Raw genomic sequence first — 24,839 nt, forward strand, 5'->3', positions numbered from 1 at the left:
GTACATCACAACGTGCTGCTTCTCCAGCTACGCTGCCTGCTTTGGGGGCTGCCAAAGGCCGTTGGCTCCAAGGTGCTTTCAGGACAGAATTCAGATTCCTTTTGGATTGGGGCTAAACTTGATCCTCTGGGTTTCTGTACCGTGTCACATTTTACATTTCCCAGCGTCGGAATTGCTTGCAAACATCCTAGTTCTCTCCAGTGGTTGTGTCTTAGGGTCCAAAACTGGAGGTGCTTTGCCATCCTCTGAATTCTGTGGATCTGCTTGTGCTTTACCTGGCAGACGTATTCACATACCTTTAGACAATGAATTATTTAGCAGTTGAGCTGGAACTGGGTTTTTGAATAATGCTAAGCAATTTTAAGGAAGTGCTTGCTAATGGCATGCACGTACTTGCTAGCTAATTTACTTCAACTGCAGCATGCAGAATGTATTGTTCAGAACTGAGCGTCTGTACGGATCCTGCACACATCCTCCTGCTGCTTTTAAGGCTATAGCACTTTTTTAAAAAAACGAGTCCTACTAAATGATAGAAATCTTTTGCAGTTTCAAGGGGGCTGTTTCTGTGGCAGAGGTATAACAGAAAATTGATTGCGCCTTGTGCAGCTGGGTCTGAAGTCCTGGAAAACAGGTCGGACTCCTCGGTTTCAAATGTTAGATTGGCATTCGAGCCCTGGCCCTTGTTTCTGATTACAGTGGCCTAAGCTGCAGAACCAGAAGTGCCTGTGTGCCCCTAAGGTCTGTGCATTTTGCAGAGATGTCTCCCTCAGCCATATCTGCTTGATCTTGGTGATCATATTTCCCCTTCCTTCTCAGGATTTCAGTTAAGGAAATATTCTAGTAGTTTACTTTTAATTGGCATGGTTTTATAATCCTTACTGTGTCACATACTTGGTAACTAAATTTACACTTTTTATGATTAGTTTAGCTGGCAGTCTCCAGGATGGTCATTCTTAATAATGATTCTGAAATCTGGATTATCAATCTCAAAATCCTCTTCTGCCAGCCCAAAGTTCCAGTTCTCGGATACCTCCCCAGCTGTGTATCTGATGAAGTGCCCCTTTCACCAGGAAAGGGTACGTCGTTTCCTCATGAGCAGCAGGTCCAAACCTGCTTGAACAAATACACCATTTTTACCAAAAAATGATCTTCTGGAGGCAGAGGAAATAGAGATCAGGGTGCTGCTGCCTGACCCAACACGGAGCCTGGTACATCTGAATCACTTCCCCACCTGCACACAGCTGCTTTGCTTGTGCCACCCTCTTGCCTGTTTGGTGACAATCTGTGTACCAAATCGCTAACAAAGTGGCACTAAACATTGCTAAGAACACTGCCAATAAACCGAGAAAAGGGCAGACGGACGCTCTGAATTTATGCAGATGTTGTGAATGATAGTCTTTATTCTTCTCATCAACCCTAGTTACTTAAGAGTCTCATAGCTCCCCCGCAAATTGGAAAAATAAACACAAAGCCTGATCTCAGCTCTTTGCTTCTTATGGGAATATCACAGGATAATGGGCACTTATCGGGATTTTTAGCCCGTTGAGTGTACGCTTGTCAGAGGGTTGCCCTTCTCCCTCCCTGCGGAGGTGTCCTGGGTTTGAGCGAGCGGTGGGGTGTTTTGGCAGCAGGGGAGGGGGCTGCAGGGCTGCAGGGGTCTGCAGGGGTGCCCCCCCCCCCCCCCCCCCCCCCCCCCCCCCCCCAGGTTTTAAAGCCTCGTAGGAGGCAGCCTGCGCAGTCACTCGCGCTCCCTCGTTATCCGCTGCCGCGGTTCGTCCCTCCGCCTCTGCCCGTGTCCCCGCGGTCCCCTCCGGCCCCCTCAGCGGCCGCACGCGGTGGAGCACCGCGGGGTTTTGCAGCGGATTTTCGGTCCGTGTGTCCGGGCGGCGGCGATCCTGGCAGCGCGCCGCGGCGTGGGGTTTCCTCTGGTGGATTTAGCGAGGATGAGCTAAAAAAATAAAAACATAAACACCCCCCGCCCTCCCCCCCCCCAAAAAAAAACAAACCCCAAAACCAGAAACGGAATTCACGTGGAGCTGGTCTAGAAGCCCCGAAAGCTGCGGTGAGGCCGCGGGCGGGCCCGGCCCTACGGCGCCTCCGGCCGCTCCCGCCGCGTTGCCAGGCAACCGCGCCGCCCGCTTCCGCTTCCGCCTCCTTCCCCCAACCCCGGAAAGGGGCGCGCGGGGGCGGGACTTCCGGCGGTTGTGGCAGCGCGGGGTTGGGGGGGGGGGTGGCGCCGAGCGGCGGCGCGAGCCGGGGGCTGCGGGCGGCCACGCAACTTCCGCCCGCGGGAGGGGCCGGGGGGGGGGGGGGGCTCCGGTCGCCGCCGAAGGGGCCGGGCCGGGCCGGGAGCCGCGGGGCAGCGCGGCGGGACGGCGGCGCCCAGCGCAGCCCAGCCTCACCCCCGAGCCGGCCGCCGGGCCCGGTTCAACGGCGGAGCCCGCGGCCCCGAGCGGCTGCGCTCAGCTCCATGAATGGAAATCGGCAGCGCAGGTGAGCGCGGGCGGCACCGGGGCCGCCGAGCCCGGAGCGGGACTTCGCCGCCCTTTCCCGCCCCCCCCCCCCCCTCGCCGGGGCCCGGTTCCCGCCGCGGCGCGCCCAGGGGGGCGGGGGGAGCCGCGAGAGCGCGGCCGGTGCAGCCCCGGGGACCCGCGGAGAGCCGGGCGCCCCGGCCCGCGATGCCGCCCCTTTTCCTGTCCCCAAGACAGTAGAAAATTAATTTTTTTTTTTTTTTTTTTTTGGTATTTCATAACGAGTGTTTCCCAGGCAGCGGCGGTAGGCCAGCTTGCATAATCTGGGATCCGTGATGGTGCCTTTGAGATCCCGCCCCGACGGGGCCGCCGGTTGCCGCCGACCCCTGGCTCCGGCCGGTCGCGGGGCCCGGCGGTTGGACCCCCGGTGCCTGCGGGAGCGGCCACCCCGAGACCCTCGCGTTTGCCTTCGTCGTTTGATCCTTTTATGTGGGAAGCACGTGCTCGGTATTGATAAGCTTTCTGTTCTAAAGGTGTTTTGAGAGTTGGAGGAGGAGCTTCTGCTTCGGTTTATGGAAAGAATTTATCTCTGGGTCCGACAGGAGAGTTCGGATTTGGGCGGTGTTCGATCGGCAGTTCGTGCTGTCGCTGGATGGCAAAGGGAACACCAAAACCTCCTTGGAGTTCCACTTCTGGCGCTTCAGGGGGTGCCACGGCTAGTGGAAACACGAGTGTGAGACTGAAGGTGTCAATGCAGACCACGCGGCTCCGTCTCGCTGCGCGTAGATGCCTTTGTAACTTACATGGTGACTCGGGTTAATGATGGATTTGGCTGGAAAAACTCACCACCGGAGCTAGTGTCCCTGCTAGTGAGGTATATGGGGGAGTTGAAACTGTTGGAGGAAGATGCTGGATTTTAGCAGTCTGGTGGAGTTGGGATGGTATGCTCATAAATCAAATGAACTTCAGTTATAGCCTGGTACAGTTCTAGTTGTCTCAGGGTAAGAAAGATTTGGAGGAGTAGCCTGTAAACCCTTTGGGTTCGCTTTGGTGCGGGTCTCCCTGCAGTTAGGGTACGGTGTGGTGGATTTTGGCAAAGCCTGAGATTAGACCGCGCTCCCGACGCGCTCGGCCCGCGAAGCGCTGCGTTCAGCACGAGCGGGGCTCCTGTCCACGGCTGCTGGGCCACCAGGGAAGCGCTAAGTGCAGCGTTAATATTCTGTGTTCCAGGGAGCCTTTGGGCCATCAGACATCAGTGTGGGTACGGGAGGACACAGACCATCCTTGGCAGAGCAAATAAGGGTTAAAGTTCTGTCGTAAAAGGGAGAAGGACGTTGAGACATGCTTCCTTTCCTGTGTGTGAAGGGAACACATGGGAGAGAATAAGCAGAGCAGGGAGGCAAAGGTAGGGTTGTGAGTATTCCTGGAGTAAAATGTGGAAGCGGGTGCCAGGACGTTTTAGGTGAAGCAGTGCTGGAGGTGTCTTCCTATTTGTGCCTACGAATTCTAGAAAGTACGCCTCTCTTGGTCTGCATAATTGGAACAGAGTTTAAAATAGCAGAAGGATGTGAAGCTGGCTCTTCAGGGTGCAGGTTATGGTGAAATCAAGCAAAGTGAGGAATAGCAGTAAAATGCTCCCTGTGAAAACATGAAGTGAAGTAAAAGCAGCTCTCGGTAGCAGATCAAACTCAGTGTCATGCGTCACACTTCCACCAGGAGAGTGTTAAGAGAACTTCCAAAAGGCAGGTGTGTTAAAGCAGTGCTGCCATGGAGCTGAGGATGCTCTCTGGTGTAACTGAGTCAAAGCAGTGCTGTGTACACAGTTCATAAGTTATTCCTCCAAAGTTCACAGCTTTTTGTGTGAAAAGTGACAAATTGTTGTGTTGTTGGGTTTTTGTTTTTTTTTTTTTTTACTCAGTTGTATGTTTTTTAGTCTTCTGTTTGCTTTTCTGTACAAACCTTGGGCAGATAAAATACTGAGAATTTGCTTTTCTCTTTCTGCGTTAAGAGTAGTGATTCGGGAGGACCATTACATTTAGGTTTTTGTGGGTGGGGTAGAAGAGGGAAGTGGAATGAATCATAAGTGCTTTCAAAAGTTGCTCTACTCCAGAACATGTGTGATGTGAGATACAACGGAAGTTTTCCTCCGGAGTTGCAGTGGACTCACAGTATGAACTTTAGGAATCGTTTCATCCTCGTAGCAGTAATTCCTTAGTGGTGAAGGTGTCGGGATATTTTCTGAGCTAATTTCCAGTAGAAATTTAAAGAAATGACTGGACTACATGGCTTCTGTGCCCTCTGACACATCTGGTATGTGTTTAGCAACACCCTAATCGAACGGCAGTGCCCCGCTGTATCTGGCTCCAGCCGATCCGGCGGCGCGGAGCTGCCAGTCAGCCTGGGGTCGGCGGTTTTTGCAGTGTTCCTGGGTGGTGGGAAGCTCCAGCTGCTGGTCCGACGGCCTGTACTGAGTTTGGAGCGAGAAGCAGCAGGCAGGGTGGCTTGCCAAGCGATCAGAGATACCCTGATAGCTGAAGCGGATTTTTCTCTCTCTCAGTAGACTAGGCTGTACAGCTGAACTGTCATGCAAAGCTTTTGCCTCCTAATTAAGGAAAAGTTTATAGTTGGATACAAGTCGGTTTTGTTTTTAATGTCACAGTCTCCCCTTTCTTTGTGCTTTGATGCATTTTTCTGAAAACGATGACATTTGTCATGGATTTATTGCTGCTTTTAATTTTGTTCACATGCAAAACTTGTTAGGATGTAAAGTAAATTTTAGCATTATCTTTGAAGAAGTTTCTCTTTAAGAGCATAATTTAGATGTTTTTCAAGCTGTAAACTGGAAAAAGGGGAACTGCTTGCATCTTAAATTTGAAACCTCGATAGCAGGTGGATGGGCAGCACGTTTCACTCTAGTGGGTATGGGGAAGGAGCTACACAGTTTTCAAAATAGTAAATAAGAAACCAGGAAAACAAAGATGAGTGCATTCAGAATTGCATAGTTTCTTATAAAGTGGTTTGGGGTTTTTTAGCGTAAATTCAAATGCATGTTGATAAAGATTTCTTTTGGTGGCAAAGCGTGGTATATCTACATGTAGCAATAAAGATTGTGTCAGTTTACCTTCCTGATTTTGGTCTGTGAAAATACCTTCAAGGGAAAAGTATTGCTGGATTTGTGTGGGTTGTCATGTTCTCTTCTCTTAGAGTAGTTAGGTATTCACTTTACAATGTGCATATAAGCTGCTTTTTTGAGCTTAAACTTCTTTATGATTAGATCTTTTAATGGTTCAGAAGCATTTATTATCTTGTAAATGCTTCCAAAACACTTCACTGTATTTTCTGAAACTTCATTAGGATATTAGGATAATACAAGTTAGCACACTAGTATTTACTTGTGCTAGTTGACTATCACTGAGCATGGCATCAAAATGGTGACTTTTGATGAGTTTAAACATGACTTATTATCTGAAACCTTTTTTTAAAAAAAGCCTAAATTGCAAGTAGGAATGTTTAGGAAACGTGGATTGCATTACTCATAAATAATGTAATGCCACCCAGCGAGGCTGCAGCTATAGAAATAAGGCAATTCATGATTTCTGGCATAAGTAAGGAGCTCAGTTACTGAAAGGAACATTTAAATATAATCTACCCTATCTGTTTTTTTTTTTTTTTTTTTTAATCTAGAATTAACTTAATTTTTGGTAGTGGTAAGATTTTCTTTGAGCTCCACAGGCTGGGCCTCTGAGTCCAGGCAGAGGCCAGGGGCCCTCTGAAAGGAAATCTTTCTTTTTTTTTTTTTTCCCCCTTTCTATCCTCTTCCCGCTCCGTGGAGAGCTTTCAGGAGCTCAGCCTGAGGATAGGATCTGTTAGACAAATCTGCCTTGTGTTACTGAGCCAGAGTTTAAATAATATTTTACTGGTAAAGTCCTCTATCATGTGTTTGAGGCTGTTCAGTCACCCACGCAATTAGAGATTTAGAACTGTTTTATAAACAAAAATAAAACTATTAAGTAATCATCTGTTAATCTTTTTTGGTTTTATAATACTGAAGGCACAGTAGGAAAGAGGATAATTTTTTGCTGGAAGCTTGATACAGATGTCTCTTTCTCTAAGGAAAGAATCGTGTAAGGAAATCTGTATTTTCTATTAGCATCTTGCTAGAAATCAGTGTTTGCTTCATGCTGTAAAACTGTCTTGCCTGCCAAAAGCTTCAATTTTCTGTAAAATGGTTTGTTGAAAGTATTTGCAGGTTTCCGTGCCTCTGCTCTTTCTGCTCAGGCTTTATTCTGGTCGGGGCTTCGTTTGGTTGCTAGGTAGATCCAAGCCTGTGTTTTGGATGCACGCCAGATGTGTTCTATACTGCTGGCTGTATTGCCATAGAAATTACAGTCGATTTGTCGTGTTTAATTTTTATTATAACATCTGTAATTCCATGGAAGAACAGATTCTGATTCAGAGCTCTTTTAAACCATTGGAGGGATTTCCATACTGGTCTGGAATATGGTCTGACTTTAATGGGAATTTTCAGGTTGTGGATCTGAATACTGACAACTGCAAATTCCCACTGTTTTCTAGTTCTGTTGGAGTAAATCGTAAAATCATGTAAATCATAGAACTGTCAGATGGTTCTGTTGGCAGAGGTGCTGCATAATCTCATTTGAAATCAATGTCATTGGCCATGTAGTCGTAATGTTACTGCAGAACTTTAGCTCTTTGAAGATGTAGTATGGGATTGAGCTTTTTCTTCAGAACGTATTTTATAAACATTACACTTCTTCCCTTTTAGCAAATTTTTTTTTGAACGTTCTGAAATATTAGTTTCCTCATTAGGCCCTCTGAAGGTGGCGATTCCTTTTTTTTTTTTTTTTTTTTATCCCTTTTTGAGTTTTGTTGAACTATTAGATACTAAATACGAGCAAGGCTCTCCCGTACCTCCCCTCTCCCCGGCGAGCCCCGTGGCCCAGCCCCGCGCGGCGGGCACGGGTTCCAGCTGACGTTCCCGGGCGCGCTGGGCTGGCGCCGTGAGCTCCCGTGGGAAACGCCGCTGTAAACCCCCTGCGAAATGCCAGGGGGGTTGGAGGTGGCTGGGGGGGGGGGGAGCGGGGTGCAGCCCCCGGGGGCTCGCGGTGAATAGAGTAGACGGAACTTTCCCGGTTTCGCGTTCATCCGTTCTGCGGATTTATTGTCAGGGCTTTTGCTCCTCCTTGTTTATTGAGCGCTCACTTGTGAGGGAAACGTCTTCCAGCGTTGCTGAAGGATGTTGGTGAATAATGACTTCAGCAAGCGCTACGAACTGTAACTTAGGAATTGATATACCTTCAGGTCCTGAAGAGGTGACTTTTTTCTGCCTTGAGTTATTACTGGTTTAAATGCTTAGTTAATATTTTCTCTGCAGGTTTTTCCTGTATGTTTTCTAACGAGTAACTGTACATTGAGAAGAAGGTTGAAGTTATTTAATGGTAGATGTATCTTGAAGCGTACTCCCTTGCTGTATGAAAGCCTTCCAAGGATCTGTCTGAAGCGTCAGTTTTAGTTCCTATTTGTGTATTCATTGTTCTAGGTTATAAATCAGTTGACTGTCAACATTGGGGGCTTTCCTTAACTGGTTTTATGAATTGAGTACTATTCTGGCATGATAAACAGACTCGGGTTATGTTTTTTCTTGGGTTTTTAAGAGCATATTAGTTCATATCTGAGGCTTTAATGGCAGAGCACTAATAGTTTCTTAAACACAAAGAAGTTTCTCCTCCGAAACGTGTGGGCAGCTGAGCCGTGCGGAGCTGCGGCTCTTCTGGAGGCGCCGAGGGACTGAACGTTCCTGCTGCCGGGTCAGGCCGTCCTGCCTGCAAAGATTTTTGAAACTTTAACGACTTTGTTTTTGCAATAGTTAAATAACACGAAGGAATTGGTCTGCCAGTCAGAGCCGTTCCGTGCTATTCAGAATAATACTACTTTTAGTATTTTTGGTTCATGTGTTTATTTCCATTAACTTGACACAGGACTTAGGCATGAAGTTGAGTGAGTCACTGATACGATACGGGAGCAGTAGCTGTCCTCAGAGAGCGTCGTTTGTTATTTATGTTTTATTGGGTTTTGAGTCACAGGTTTGAAGCCAGTGACACAGGCTTTCACAACGTGCAATCTGGCAATTTAGTGTATTTTGAAAGCAGGATATTGTGAGTGGGTGCTAGTGTGTTTGGACAGTGATAGCAGAATTGAATTACAACATATTCATGTTTTTAAGTTAATTTGTCCAAGGGAGCATGTGTATTGCACAAAATGATAGGAAAATCAGCTGGATTTTTAAAAATTACTCCTGAATATCGTATAGGCCTGCACTTCCTATTCATTTATTGGTCACTTAATTCCTGTTTGCCAAAATCTGGATTCTAACTTCTGCCAGGGTGAGCTGTTTCCCAAGGAGCTGTGTGTGGTACGGCTGAACAAGTGAGGCTAAAGAAAGCCTTTGTCTTACAACTGGTATTTTCTTGTTTTGTTCACTACTGTTTTCCAAGGAGCAGGGGTTGGAGGCCTGCTTGAATACTTGGCTTTGGGTAGAACATTTTCTGTTATGACCCAGGATTGTGAAGTGCACCCTGGCTCATGTTAGTAACTGAATAGCTTTTCTCCGTTTCAGGTTTTTGTCCCTGTGCAGTCGATCACTGGGACTCTGTTAAACTAAGCCAAGGGGTGAACAACGGGACAGCATTCCCGTAAAGGGGTTTATCTCCTCTCCAGCAGCCGAGTGCTCGGTTGAAAAGTTCAACTTAGTGCAACTTCCAGAGGAGATGGTGACAAAGATTTTGGCCATAATGGATTTCCCTGTTCCACATGCTTCAACTTCTTCACCCAACCTTCCTGAAGATTGTCTTCACACCAACTGTTTCTTCTGTGCTTACAGATTTTGGCAACTGTTTCTACGTTTTACATGATTTTAACAAATGGGGTGGAGGGGGATGAGGGGGGGGAGACAGGGCTGACCAGGCTATGGCAACATTTTTAATGTTATCTTACTTCAGCAGTTTTGTTAGCATTTCCTACAGATACCAACTAAATATAAACTATGGCATGTATGTCTTCATAATATTAAAATAAGCTATTGAGTCAGTTATGTCACTCAAATGTTTAGTAGTAACTTTTTGCATATGCTTATATTCAGAAAATATATCTGGAGTAAATTGTAGAGCTGCTTTTACTCGTGTGACAATATTAAAATGAAGAAAAAGTTGAAGAGAACAGATGCTTGGAACAAGTTTTGCATAAGCATAATCTGTGAGGGTGTTATAAATGATGCTTCTTGTTTTATGTTTTTGTTTTATTTTACGGCTCAAAGCCAAGCCCGCTCAGAATTTTTGGGTATGTTTCTGGTTAGAGCCAGACAAATGTTACAGTGGAACTTAGCTTTGATGTTCACCTCAAATGTTCTCAGTACATTGTTTCTTTCAAGGTAATGAGATTTTTTTCCAGGAATGGTGGAGATTAATCAAAAGGCAAATAAGACATTTTTACCAGCACTTGACATTTTAACTCTTCTATGAAAATGAGGGGGTTGGAATTGCTATCTGCGTCACTGAGTAGGAGTAGAGGGGAGAACTTTTAACTAACTTAATCGAATGCTCTGTAAACCATGACATTTGTTCGATGAGTAATTTTTTTAAAACTCGGGCTGCAAAGCATGTTGGTTTTGTTGTTATTTCTTGACTGGAAAGAGATATTTTTAAGTGGAAATACCAGTAGAAATTCTTGAAAGTGGACTATGTTTACTACTCTGTTTGGTTTTGTAAGGCATGAATAACCCAAATCTTGAGCTGAGGATTTTCATCTAAATGATGCAAAGTAAATTAAATAGATAACCAGATGAGCATGTAACATGGTACTACACAGGTGTCTTTAACTGACTTTCAGAATACCCATCTCTTTTCTCTGAACAGCTATGTGTATTCTTCTCTAATGTATAAGTAATCAAGCCTTTTACAATCCTGTGTCTTAATGTGAGTCTTTCCTCTTCCGGTCAATCAGCTTTAGCGGTGCAGTCAGACAGGACATAATGGTTTTCCTCTTCATCCATTTTCAGCCAGTGAAGTTCAAGAATTATCTCTCTTCCAAGACTAAGTTAATAATGGCAATGAAAGGAAGGGTTTATCGCAAACAACATGCATGGGTCCAGAACTGCTTCCATATTTTCGTGTTCTGCAGCAACTTTGTTATTACTAGGGCATTCAGAAAAGACTTGGAAAACTTTTTGTGTTTTAATGGCAGATAAGCTTTCCACAATAATAAAGTGTTACAGGGAAAAGCACACTTTTTTTTTTGTTGTTGTTGTTGAGGAAATCTCCTGGTTTTATTCATGCTAATCACAGAACCTGAAACTCAGCAGTAAGAAAGCAGTGTAGATGTGGGTGGAGGCTCATGGAGGAAAAACGGGCAAGTGTTCATTTGGAATTCTAATAGGTTAGCACACTGTTTGATGTGTGCTGTTTGATACAGCTAATTTTCCCTTCTCCCAGTGTGCTGGCTGGTTCAGGGAATTGCCTACAACTGAAAAAGGGGAAGTACCTTAGTTGGTCTCAATGGGAGACAAGTATGTGTACCTGCAAATGCAAGGAGCCATATGTATTTTTAAATTGATGAAATGTAAGCGAGTAGTACCTTTGCAACAAACACAGTTTGTGTGTAGTGCTTACCTTCTAATCTGTGATATTCTTTTCTTTCACAGGACCCGTCGGGGCACAGCCCCTACTCATGGTGCCCAGACGTCCTGGCTATGGCACCATGGGCAAACCCATTAAACTGCTGGCCAACTGCTTCCAAGTTGAAATCCCAAAGATTGATGTCTACCTCTATGAGGTGGATATCAAACCAGATAAGTGTCCTCGGAGGGTGAACAGGTAAGAAGGTGAAATTTGTCTTGTAAATGATACTGAGATTTTTGAACACCAGAGGGACCTACTGAAGGAAATGTAGTCTCTGTGTAGCTTGAAATCTGAGGGTTATGCTGTGGGGACCTGTGTGCAAGTTCTCACAAACATCTGTGAGATGAGTACAGAAACTTTTCCAGGTTCTCTTCGGTTTGGTTGTGACCAGATGCTGGGAAGTGGGCCAGCCATTTCTGGTCACAGTACTTTGTGAGCTTCCTTGTCAGCAGCCCCCCATTCTTCAGGGCAGCATAAATGTGGTGCAGCTGTAGGCAGTTACCTGTTCTGGTTGCAATACTGGCTGTTGAATCATTCGAGTTAGTAGGAATCTGCTCCTATGGGTGTTTTTATCCTCAGTTGATATTGAGATACGTTGCAGCACTGGTTAATCTGAAGGGTTCCCCAGTTTAATTCACCTGGGGACTGTGGTCAGAAGCTAGTGGCTAAGAACCATTGCCGTAGGTATGGGAGGAGACAGCCTTCAGCTGGAAAGCTTCCAGTGGGAGTAGTGGTATGAAAGCACTGCAAACTCATTTTCCCCTTGTTAATAGAGATTCCATGCAATCAGCTTAGTATATCTGAAATGAGCAGACTTGGTTTGAGCTCCACCTGTGTCCTTTCTCTGTTGTTATAGCATTTGTATAGCACATTGTATCTCATCTTATTTTCATGTCTGCTGTGTATTAGGGTCAGTTAAATCCCTTGCTAGGCTACTTTATTTCTAGATTGCTGGTTAAATGCAGAGAATATTTTCATATTCTGTGTCCCAGTTCGTTTAGTGATCCGACAAACTGTATGTATTGAGTGCGGGATCCTTTAGCCCTAACATTGCTAGTACAGCTTTTTATATATGGGCTTTGGGTATTTTGTCCTAAACATCATAAAATTGGGGAGCCAGAGAAGCCTCCTCATAACAAGTAGTTAATTGAAAACCTGACAGTAGAGCTGTAATAATTTTTGCTTTTTGAAAGATTACAACATATCACATTTCCTGTATTTCGTCTCTGCATTGAATAATTTTTTTAGGAGGAGTTACTTGTTAGTCTCTTGTGAAATCTGTTTCATCAGTTAAAATTCAGGGTAGCTGAAAAGCAGTTTTTTCCTCTTCATCTGCAACTCTTTCTTTACATTTTAACAATAACATATTGCTAGGACCGGATTCTGGCTGGTGATTTTTTTTTTTTCCCCTGCTAGTTGCATACTGCAGTTATGAAAACTACATAAATACCGATGCTGAGTATTAATTAAAAGGAAACTGAGAAATTGCTAACATTGGGATATAATAGTTCTATGTGAATTAATATTTAATATAATCTTACTGTTATGAAAGGTTAATTTACTGCCATATTGTTAAAGAATGCTTGTGAAGCCATGCTCATAGGGGTAGAAGGAGAATATAAACTGCTCTAAACTGACTTACTGCTTTGTATGTCTGATTCTTTTCTAGTGTGATCTTGTAATGAAGATAAATGTCCTTTTACTTAAAATCTGTTGACTAAACCCATCTTTTTTGTCTCTTGTATGGCAATGCTTGATTAAAATAGACTGAGGGAGACAAAGCTGTAAGAACTCTGGTTGCTTCAGCAATTGCAGTCTGTGCTTCTGGGTAGTTAGTTGTTACCCTAGTAGTGGGAGAAACTACAGATGTTTGAAAATAGTGCATTTGAAATCAGTTGTTTTAAAATACCAACTAAATTTTATTTAAAATTTAAAAGAAAAATAAAAATCTCATTGTGGTCCTGCTTGCAGGATAATTTCAAGCTCGCTTCCAAAACCAAAATTGATGTTTGTCACAGCTTTAGTTGGTGATGTGTCTTCTGAAGCTTTCGGTTCATGTGGAGAGAGACAAAAGCATTTGGTTTGAGTTTGCAAAGTAACTCAGTGTGAAATGATCAGTATTTTTGCTTACCTAAATAATAGTGGTTTCCTGAAGAGCACGTTTACGGCTGAGACAACTTTTCATACCTTTTTAAAGTCTCAGCGTGAGTATCTAACCATTGCTTTTGACTTCTGATAGTTTGTGAGCAGGTTGGTTGTTTCCCAGAAGTGCTTTTTGAGGTTTCTCATTCATAAATTTAGCTGCTGTAGTAAAAGTGTAGTTCAGATGCACGTGTAACTGTCCAGAAGCTCATCAACTTCCCATTCTACCAGTAAAGACACTGTCTTGCTCTTCCTTATTTGTGTTACCAACTGGTAGAAGCAGTTGTCTGCGTTTTGTCAAGGTAAGCTGAGAAGACTAATTGAACAGAGACAGCAAACCTAACAAGTTGCTTTAATAGTCAGATATTTTCAAATGAAAGACTAAATTTGTTTTCAATTTTGACAGTAAATACAGTATGTGAATTAAGAATCCTAAGATAAACTGTGGTTTAAAATCTGAAAGCTGAGGGGAAAATCCTGCATGTGTGTTGGATTTTTCTAAGTAGGGAATCGTGAAATTGGTTATTTAAAAATACTATTTCACCAACTTTCATGTGTGTAAAAATGTGGCAGATATTAGTTAAACACACTGCAAGAGCTTGTATAAATGAGCCCAATAAGAATATAGTATCTGCTGAATAAATTACTTTGGATAGTGTGCTGTGGATTACGCAGAGAAGAACGTCTTTCATTAGTCTAAATTGAAATTAGTACGCTGAAATACCTGCTTTGAAGAATTTTCCTCAGAAATTATTTTTCCCCTTCTCTCGCATGCTGTGACCCTTATCTCTGAGAAGTCAGTGGGTTTACTCAGGCTCAGCTATTCTGAAATAGTTCCTGACTATCACCCTGTCTGCATGCTTGCGTTTGGAATAAATAGGGGGGTTAGCTCCTGAATGGTTGCTGGGTTTTTTAAATTCACCTGCACTTTTGTTAGCTTTTGGCTGTAGAGAGGCTTTAGAATGTAGAGTGTCCTCTGTCCCCTTCCCGCCTTCCTTTGTGGCCCTGTTCTCTCCCCGCTGGCCGCTGTGGCAGGCTGGGGAGCCCGAGGTGAAGGTCGCTTTGCTTGGGAGCGGGGAGAGGAGCAGGGCTTTTGGGTTTCAGAGCCTCTTGCTTTCTCCCTCCTGCTCCCACCCTTCACCGCTAGATTTATCCCTCTGCTCTTGTCACAGGTGATGTGGCGATAAGCTGGCACTTACGGAAATAGTTTCTCGCCCGCGTAGCCCTGTCTGAAGTGTGACCAGGGAGCAGCGTGCCAGTGCAGAGTGGGGTGTTCGGGTAGGATGGGCTTGTGCAGGAGCACAGTAGATATTTTGAAATTGCTTCGGCGTATTGCTGTGCTTTTAGCCGATGAAATCATTTGGATTCTGAGATTTCAGTAATGAAAAGAACTGTGACATGGAGAATTTCTCTTCCCTTTCCCTAAGTCCCAGCTGAGAGGTGAAAGTACTGCTACTAATTTTTGGAGAGAAATGCAGTATTTATCATCTTCTGAAGTACTTCAGGCTAACATTGCCTGGTCAGGCAAGAGTGCACTAGTAAGCTTCTGCTTTGCATATGTTTAAGTGTTTAATTCCTGTAGAGTTACGTTGTATCAAGTAAGACACAATGTTGTGCCACTGAAACACCAAGAATCCCCAAAGAACTCAAATCCTGAAAGCATGTTTCAGCTAGAGGTATTGCGAAAGTCTCTTTGAACCTGATACATCTACTACTTATATCAACAAGCCTTTTTTTATATAAGATTAAAGTTTTGCGGTGTTTTTTCAAGTGAAATTTCAGTGCTTATATCAGGTTACCATTTTCTTTATTGCCCTCATCAACTAATAAAGAAAGTTAGGAGAATCTATAATTGTGTGCAAATTTGATCAGGCTTTTACTTGATTTTGTTGTAAAAACTCAGATGATTAAGGACTTAAAGGTAAGATGTTTTTGTTAGGGAACCTCATTTTTATGTACAATGTAGGCAAAATTCAAAACTCCTGTTAATTGAAGAGCAGATGAACGTTACTGGGTAGACAGTACAATTAACTAGTGCTTCGTGAGCTGGCTGAGCTTCCAGTTGTGAGTTTGCACTAGTTTGTCATACTGTTAGTGTGGGGGCTTCTTCCAAGGTAAGTATATCCTTGGGGTTTATAATAAAGGTTCTACAAAGGCCTCAGTCATTTCTGGGACTTTCTGAAATTATTTCAGTAACAATATTTTCCAGTATTTGAGCATTTGCATTGATTATGATTTTATTCTTTAGTGTTTATCTATTATTTTGGTTTAATTATGTGCAGCACCTTTTCAGAATACCAGTGGGTGTTCGATAATTTGAGTAATATGTTTGTTGAAACTACTTCAGCAAAACACAGGGTGTGTGGGAGCCAGTCCCAGTCTGATACTACTTTTGAAAACATCTTCAATGTAAATATCAACTTTTCTAGGGAGGTGGTGGACTCAATGGTGCAGCATTTTAAAGTGACAATATTTGGGGACCGTAGACCGGTTTATGATGGGAAAAGAAGCCTCTATACAGCCAATCCGCTTCCTGTGGCCACTACTGGGGTAAGATAATGGGGAAAAAATGATACTTGTAACAGCTTTGTAGGAAAGAAAAAGAAATGAACTCAATTTCTAATATTGCTAAGTTCAGAAAAACTGGAAGATTCTTACAGTATCTGCACTGCAATGGAGTCCTAATGTATTTTCTGCAAATTCCAATGTATGTAAATCTGCATGTAATAGTTGCATTCAGAACCTCCTCTGGAATTTAGTAGCCTCTTTCTACAGGAAAATCTATGAAATACTTAGTTTTACAGACTGTAATACATTACCTTACGGTGAAGTACTATTAAAAAAATCCAACCACAGTTTTCTCTGGAATGAGGAGTTTTCTGATTCAAGATGACAATGTTATGCGATCCTCATCTGCTTGGTGAGGACCCAGTTCTCTATTTTGTGCATTTGATAATGTACTTTTATCAAAAGTGCCGTGTCCTAAATATCTGAGGTTTTGAGTCTCTGGCCCAGTTATGGGAAGGAGTGGAAGCTCAAAGCTACCACACTTGAGATTAAACAGCTGCTTTTTTTTTTTTTTTTTTTTTTTTTTGTATTCCCCCACCCAGGTGGATTTGGATGTGACATTACCAGGAGAAGGTGGAAAAGATCGTCCCTTCAAAGTGTCAATAAAGTTTGTTTCTCGGGTGAGCTGGCACTTGCTGCATGAAGTTTTGACAGGAAGAACCTTGCCTGAGCCTCTGGAACTAGACAAACCTATCAGCACTAACCCTGTTCATGCTGTCGATGTGGTGCTACGACACCTACCCTCCATGAAGTAGGTTCACTGTCTTCCTGCAGTCTGTCTTTACCTGAAGTATCCCCACTGGGAGACCTTCATCCCTGTTTCTTCACAGGTGAAAAGAAAAAATGATCATTCCCCTTATGCAGCACAGCTGGTTAGCTGAACTGGGGAGATTGAAGCTAATTATGTAGAAGTATGTATTTCTGTAGGCATTTAAACTCCAGAGCAGGTGATGTATTTGTTTGAAAAGATCAAGAAAAAGGAGACACTTAGAATAGTCCTTAATTGAAATACTGAGAGAATACAGTGTGCTGTAACACTGCTTTCACATTTTCTGCTGAAGTTGAGCTGAGTATCATTCACATGATGGCAGTGACTGTCTAAAGGCACAAGTCCTTTTAATTCACTGTTACATCCATCAATGGTGTGTGCTTCTCATGTTTTAAATACGCAGTTGAGACTAGATAGATACCTGTCCTAACAAAGTCTGTTAATTCTTTATCTCAGAACCCTGAAACATTAGAGAAGGCCAAATTAATTTTGCTTTATTTGGTGAGTGAAAGTTACTTTGAAAGTTTGTTTGCTGGCTTTAGAGACTGGTGTTCTTCATTGGGTGTAGTGACTTGTAGTTTTATGGAAGTCAGTGTTCCACAGCTACCCTGGGTCCTAAGCAAACATAAAAGATGTTAACCTCTGTCCTAATGTATGTCCATTACAAATGTGAGGAGGTTCATGAGCAGCTGTTTTCTACTTGAGAGAGAAATTTTACTTTCTCTAGTTTTTTGTTTTCACCATAGTTATTACTTCTATGCCCTGCACTAGGGCACATAGAAAATGAGGAGGTGATAATATACTTCTGAAAAAATATTCTAAAGGAAATAGTACAGCTTTGTGATGTTAGTAACATTTGGTCTTGTGAGACCCCCCTGCAGTGCTGGGGCCAGCTCGGGGGCCCCCAACAGCAGAAGGACCCGGAGCTGCTCGAGCGGGGCCAGAGGAGGCCACGGAGATGCTGGGGGGGCTGGAGCAGCTCCCCTGGGGGGCCGGGCTGAGAGAGTTGGGGGGGTTCAGCCTGGAGAAGAGAAGGCTCGGGGGAGCCCTTCGAGCGGCCTCCCAGGGCTTAAAGGGGGGACAGGGGAGGTGGGGGGGGACTCTGGGTCAGGGGGTGTGGGGATGGGACAAGGGGTGATGGTTTAAACTGGCAGAGGGGAGATTTAGGTGAGATCTAAGGTGGAAATTGTTCCCTGTGGGGGGGGTGAGGCGCTGGCCCAGGGTGCCCAGAGCAGCTGTGGCTGCCCCCTCCCTGGAAGGGTTCAAGGCCAGGTTGGACGGGGCTGGGAGCCCCCTGGGCTGGGGGAAGGGGGCCCTGCTCGGGGCAGGGTTGGGGCACTGGGTGATTTTTAAGGTCCCTTTTAACTGAAACCAGTCTGTGATTCTCTCAGTGTATGTTGTCTTCAAATGTTCCTTAGTAAAACATGCAAAATTATATTTGAGGGTCCATCCAGTATATATAATGCTGTTGTACAGAATCTGCTATGATTATACTTACTTGAGTGGAAGATGAAAAAGGCTAAGTTAACTTGGTTCTTGATTTTTTGTAAAAACTGAAAGTGTTTGTGTATTGCTAAAACTAGTAAATATTTTGTCTAAATTTAAAAATACTGTAACGGGAACGAAAGCATTCAGAGCGTATTGTTTAAACTTGGTTCTAGGCACAGATTCCTGGTGCCCAGAATTCCAAAAAAAATAATGCTATGTATTATTATCTTGATTATAGAATTTTTTAATTTGGAAAGCGATAGCATAAACTTGGTCATTTTTTTCTACTAGGTATACCCCTGTGGGCCGCTCCTTTTTCTCAGCTCCAGAAGGCTATGATCACCCCTTGGGTGGGGGCAGGGAGGTCTGGTTTGGATTCCATCAGTCTGTTCGGCCTGCCATGTGGAAGATGATGCTCAATATTGATGGTAAGTTGGGATGATGACCTTGTCATTCATTCACTCTGCTTGAGTGTGTGGTGCCACGCTTCTGTGTGGTGATAACTTTTGGTGCCGTCTGTGCAGAGGGATTTAGTAACCAGAAGCCATCTTCTACACCAATTTCTTAATTCATATTGTAAATAATAGAGTTAAAGTAGCTTGGGCTATTTTGCCTAGAATTTGTATCAGAATAAAAAAAACTTTCAGACTTTAATTACTTTATAGACAAAGGGTTTTCACCTGAAAAATACTTGTCTCATTGTTCAGTTTGAAGATTTAGTATTTGTCTCTTATAATATCCTTATGAAACACAACAATAACGGTGAAGTCAGCCTACTATAGAAGTCGTAATGATAATAGTTCAGTGAGATTGTAATAATGAAGTTATTGAAGTGTAGGTATGCATACATTGGCTTTCTGTTCAGCCAGTTCAGACTAGACCTATATGACAGAGGGTACCTAGAAACCCAGGTCTTTTTTTCTGGATTTGTCAGTGTTTCAGCAGAAATTTACCTGCCATATTTAAAAAAAAAAAAAATCTATATAGGAAGGAAAAGCCTTGTATAGCTTATTTTCCTCTTTAATTTTCTGCTTTGGTACATCCACAGTGATACAGGCAAATTGCTTAAGATGTGTCTCCAGCTATCCACAGTAGGTGTTGTTCAATACTTCCAAGAAAACTCTGTAAAATAAATCACAAACACTTTTGTGAATAGGGCTAATTGAGATGGGCTTTCTTATGCAAAATCAGATCTGCTTTGCACCACTTTCTTGAGTCCCAGATGAATGCATCTGAGATCAACGGGTGTGTGTGTCAGACTCCTTGGTGCTGGAAGTACTCTGACTCTATTTAGTTGTTAAACCCCTATTGAAAAATGTCAGTGTTTGAGAGGCAGGTGCTGCCTAAAGTTTTCTCTAATTCACATTCTGTTCTCACTATTTGAAACGCTTCATAAAGCCGAGGTAAATAGTCTGTCTTTTCTGCAGTAGGTTGAGCACTCTCCGTTAGCTTGTGCTTAGCGTCTGCCTTGGAGCATAATAAAATGTTGCAGATGAGATTGAGCTTTCACCATAAAAATCTGCAAGTCCGTGTGTTCTGGTTTACCTAAATTGTGGATGATACTGATGTGATTTCAGATGGGTTTGTTCTTGTAAACTTACCTTTTAAACAGCAGCCATGGTGTAGCTATTTTTTGAAAAATGAGTGTAAAAATCTTACCAATCTGAGAACTAACCAGTACTACTGTCTACATGCTAGGTACTGAGATAGCGACAGTTCAGGCAGGACGAGTGTTAATTTACACCAATTTATGATGTGCTGCACTATTACTTTGTGAAGCAAGTTTTTCTTGCCAGCATTGGAAGGCATCGTAGTAACTCTTGCAGTAGAAATCTTTTCAGTCCTTCCTGTGAATGAGAAATGTAACAACTTTGTAAGCTGCCATTTGCAGGGCAACCTCTTTACGTTGTGTTTGGAGGCTGTGAAGATTACGCTCAAACCCCGTCACTTGGGTTTGTTCTGGTTGTCTAACGTGTACGAGGTTCTCTGCAAAATCTTCCTCGCGGTGGGGCGCGGGCGCGCGCGGCCGGTGGCTGGGGGTGTGAGCTGCTCGTCTTCGTCCAGTGCTCGGCAGCCGGGGTGTTGGCCGGAGTGCCTCACGTGAGGTTGGCAGCCTGCTCGAGTGACGCACGTCCGAAGAATGTTTGGCTGTATTAGCACAGGGATGGGGTGGGTTTGGGACAGGAGATCTGGGAAACTCAGGAAATGCGTGTCAAGTATTTTTTTTTTTCTGTTGTTGCCATTTGAAGTTTTAAATGTCCAGAGTGGTTTGCTTTGTGTTTGAGCTATTGCCTAGTGCCACCTCACCTTTCTTACTAAAAGGTATTGTTTCAACTGCTTATAACCTTGTCAGGCAGATTGTTTATGGTCTTCCTTCCATGGAATGGGTCAACTGTCCTGTTTAAGAACAGTATGTTGTCACTTGCTGTGACTGTGTCATTAGTATGCAGGGGGGATAAGAAATTTTGGTAGATTAAGGGTTGCACACACCACTACACTAACATCATTTGTGCACAGTCAAAATAGTGCTCACGTTTCTACTAAATATTGTTTCAGTAATTGAGCAGGTGATATCATTGACAAAATTATATTGCATATTGAATAATCCCTGTTCTTCATGTTAAAAAATCTTCAGCAGAGATATATTAATACTATCTCTGCTTGCAGCTCTGTACAGAGTCAAAAGAGAATGTCCCTTGGGGATGTTACAGCTCTCTAGAAATAAATGTTATCTGGGGAAAAACCCTTTCTAAAACCTGAAGTGCAAAGTAGTTGCAGGATGACTGTGCTGGAGACTGATGTGTCACTGTGAGCCCTACGCTGGCTTTCATATATTTAGTTGTTGCAAGGCTTGCTAATTGTTTTTAAAAATATGTGCTGCACCATATTTGCTTGAGGGTTATATGGAATTTTAAAAAGCATTCATTTATATACTGCTTCACAACAGTCTGACTTGAGTTCTTTTACACTTAATATTTTGCTCATTTTAGTTTCTGCCACTGCCTTCTACAAAGCACAACCTGTAATTCAGTTTATGTGTGAAGTTCTTGACATTCATAATATTGATGAACAACCGAGACCTCTGACTGATTCTCATCGGGTAAAATTCACCAAAGAGATAAAGGGTGAGTAGAAACGTATCTGTTCTGTCCCAGGTAACACAATCAAGTTCATTCTAAGGGACTTATTTTAATCTGAAACCTCCTGGTTAGGGTGCATCAGAAGGGCCCTGGAACTGCCAGGAGAATTGCAGTACACCCTGTTTGTAGTTCTAGTCCTGAATGAAACAGTGCAGCTCTGCACAAGTGAACGGTTAAAAATGAGGTACGTTCCCAGTGACTTAAAGAGGGGAAGAGAAAGCGTGTTGGTTATTGCCAGCAGAGAGGTGAGTGGCTGTTGCCTTTGTGGATGGCTAACCTTTTATAAGCAAGGGTCACTGAGGCCACAGTGGTATTGTGCTGTCGGGCTTCTGCTGTTTAGATGCGGAGGCAAAGCGAAAATTGATTTCAAAGCTAACATCATTGGTTTGTTGGAAGTATGCTGTTGCAGTGATTGCTAATAACCGATTACCTTATGGAAAAACAAGTACCACTTGCTAACTTGCAGCTGAAGGCCAAATCCCATTCCAAAGGAATTGCATAATCTGCTGTGTTGAGTAGTTTCATTCCATATATTTTACTTTTGCTTTGTATTTTCCCATATCTTTCAATTCCAGTGTAATTTGCAGAGAAAGAAGCCTTGAAAGAGCTTGGCTTTTCAAGGCCCTGCTCTTAAACACGTATGTTACTTGATGCAAGATTAGACTGTGGTGAAATACTGGACAGCAAAAAAATATCTGAACTATAGTCATAAACTGATGTGTTCATAGAAGAGTCATTAGTGAAAAAAAACTTAAAGAAATTATCTTGTAGTAGTCCTAACATGCCTCTTTTTTTACATCTGCCTGTCTGTTTTCATGCTGGAAAACAGGTAACTGGAGAATGAGAAGCTGTCTCTGCTTGATCTTGGATGCCTCAGACACTTTGTTACCGTAGTCAGACAATATTGAAAGGTTACCTTTGCTGTCGATATTTATTTTTTACCACTGTAGTACCTGGGAACTTGAGCCAAGATGTGATCACGTGTAGTGAAACAAGCCCTGCATTAAAGAATTGGCAGTCTGTGAGCGGCTCTGTGGGAGGGTAGTGCCTTCTGCAGTGTCCCAGCAGATTAATGACAAAACAATGAATGGGTTCCAAATATCTGTGTATTCACAACCCTTTTCTGCTTGGCCACAGTGCTTCATGGTTTCTTTTCTTGTATTTTCTCTTAATGTTCTATCAGGGCAGTGGTAGTTTATTTTTGATTATGCTATCCTCTAAGTAATACTGATGTTAATTATGTGATTAGCGTTGTCAGGAATCAGTGAAGTACAGTTGATACTTCTTTGGGATGTCTGTGTCCCCAGCAGACTGAACACGGTACTTAGGGACCTGATTTGGTGTGGGGTGTTCAGTCTGTGCTCCCCGATCCGCGTGAGCCTCGACAGGACAAGTCATCCAACTGCTTTCTCAGAAGTCTTTACTAGTAGACTGTCGGTTGAATCTTGAGGGTAACAAGGCTGTTTTTAAGTGCCTTCTCTTCTGTGGGGCTGGGGAAGGACATGGCAGCGTGTCGATGCTGTGCAGCGCTTGTGCGGTAAGCTCGGTGCTTGCAGCAGAAGTCGAGCCTGCTCTCTGCGTGCAGCACAGCGTGCGCTTAGCAGAAATAGCCCCTGAGAGCCTCCTGAAGCTGCCATTGTTGCTGCCATCGTTACTGTGCACGGAGTCAAGCCCGGTGAGCCGCTGGTGTGTGGGCTGGGTGCTTTTAGAGAAGATCTTCATCTGCTCAAAACCTGAAGTTGAACTTGGTCAGTGAATTCAAAGAAAATTACGGGCTGGATGTGGACACAAAGCTAGGGGGGGAAAATCAACAATAAGGTAGAAATCTGGGTTTGCCCTTTTAGTTTCAAACTGCTAGTTTGAAGAGGTGTACAGCATTGAGAACGAGAACAAAAGGATATGGTGAAAACAGCCGTCTGTCTGAGATGAGTCACTTGCCTGTTAAATGAAACTGCCACAAGAAGTTCGGGTGACATTGAACATTAACTATTATACATTATGATATCTTTTTGAAGATAATACCTGATTAGTCAAAAATCAAATTATAACGAAAGCGAAATATTTAGAAAATAATTTCTTATGTTGTGCTGTTTGATGCTGACCATCAAAGCTGTTTGATTAGAACATGTTCTATTACATGAAACCTTGTGTCTCCTGAACACATTTTTGCGTAGTTACAACATCAGGTTTTTTGGTACTTTTGTGCAGGTCTAAAGGTAGAAGTGACTCACTGTGGAACGATGAGAAGGAAATACCGTGTTTGTAACGTAACAAGGCGGCCTGCGAGTCATCAAACGTAAGACACTGCTCGTGAGAGCACAAAATGTGTGGTAGCTTAACACTGAATGTGTAACAGGACCTACTATTTTATTTCTTTGGGGGATATTGCTACTTGCCAACTAGGATTTCTGTACATTTTATTAAAATGTATGTCTTTTCAGCTTTCCTTTACAGTTAGAAAATGGCCAGACTGTGGAGAGAACAGTAGCACAGTATTTCAGAGAGAAATACAACCTTCAGCTGAAATACCCTCATCTTCCTTGCCTACAAGTGGGACAAGAACAGAAACACACCTACCTGCCTTTAGAAGTAATGAACTTGTTTTGATAAACCAGCTTGTTATTGGTAGACTGTATCGTTTTGCAAAATGCTAAGGAGTGCACTTTGCAGTACAAACATGTTTACATATTTCGCATTCGTTATTCTTTTATTTCACTAAAGACTATCTGCATTTCAAAAAATGCTTTAAACTTTAGCACTATGAGAGAGAATATGCAGTTGCTGAAACACACTGGGGGTGCGTTTGAGCATGGTGGCATGGTACTGTGGATGTACAGTATGTTAGGATCTGTTTCAAAGTGCTCCTGCTGTGTTTTGACACCTCTGGTTTTCCTTTAAGGTCTGTAACATCGTGGCTGGCCAGCGGTGTATCAAGAAGCTGACGGACAATCAGACATCGACTATGATAAAGGCCACAGCCAGATCTGCTCCAGATAGGCAAGAGGAAATAAGCAGATTGGTTAGTTCTTTAATTTCAGTTTGGTGTGACACTACTCCCTAAATCGCACTGGACTAGGTCATGTTAATGCAAAAACTTCTTATGTGACCAACCTAGTCTTTTCATTCCTTTCTTCTCATCCTCTAACTTAATTGATTTTAACTACTCTTTTTAAATAGGATTTATTTACAGTAGCTTGTGACAATAGCGTGAGTCCAGCAGTATGGGCTCTTGTGTTATAATCTTTACAAATAATTCCAAGTAGGTATTGGAGTCACTCAGGACTAGTCGCTCAGTGTTTTGCTGTATGGGGCCCTCAGGGTTTTTAAACCAATTTGTGAGATGAACTTGGGTTTTAGTACCCAAACACATGAAGGTAAGATTTTGTTCTAGGTACTTTTCTTTTCCTTGATTGCTGTTGATATTTGAACACCATACTTTTTTGTTTATTATAGAATGTTTATATTTGTAGCAGTGCTAAATATTTTAAAATCATGAGCTGAAGACTTGGGTCTTGAGAATTTCCCTTTTTTTTTTCTGTTAGTAGCTGGAGGGTGGCAGCATCACTCT

The 24,839-nt window shown here is 43.1% G+C and overlaps 1 protein-coding gene across 1 annotated transcript in view; it reads left to right on the top strand.

Annotated features, from left to right (window-relative positions):
- Positions 1-2,329: 2,329 nt before the first annotated feature.
- Positions 2,330-24,839, top strand: part of LOC104355948 (protein argonaute-3) — a 31,943-nt gene continuing 9,433 nt past the window's right edge. Inside the window, exons 1-9 of the mRNA XM_042793929.1 lie at positions 2,330-2,493; positions 11,188-11,359; positions 15,736-15,856; positions 16,417-16,625; positions 18,423-18,559; positions 21,122-21,256; positions 23,480-23,567; positions 23,713-23,860; positions 24,171-24,290. Of these exons, the coding sequence (XP_042649863.1) occupies positions 2,475-2,493; positions 11,188-11,359; positions 15,736-15,856; positions 16,417-16,625; positions 18,423-18,559; positions 21,122-21,256; positions 23,480-23,567; positions 23,713-23,860; positions 24,171-24,290 (1,149 nt within the window). The 5' untranslated portion in view covers positions 2,330-2,474. The remainder of the gene's footprint in view (positions 2,494-11,187; positions 11,360-15,735; positions 15,857-16,416; positions 16,626-18,422; positions 18,560-21,121; positions 21,257-23,479; positions 23,568-23,712; positions 23,861-24,170; positions 24,291-24,839) is intronic.

Source organism: Tyto alba, unplaced genomic scaffold (genome assembly GCF_018691265.1).
Source record: "Tyto alba isolate M040663 unplaced genomic scaffold, T.alba_DEE_v4.0 Super-Scaffold_20, whole genome shotgun sequence".
In the NCBI taxonomy this organism is placed as follows: domain Eukaryota; kingdom Metazoa; phylum Chordata; class Aves; order Strigiformes; family Tytonidae; genus Tyto; species Tyto alba.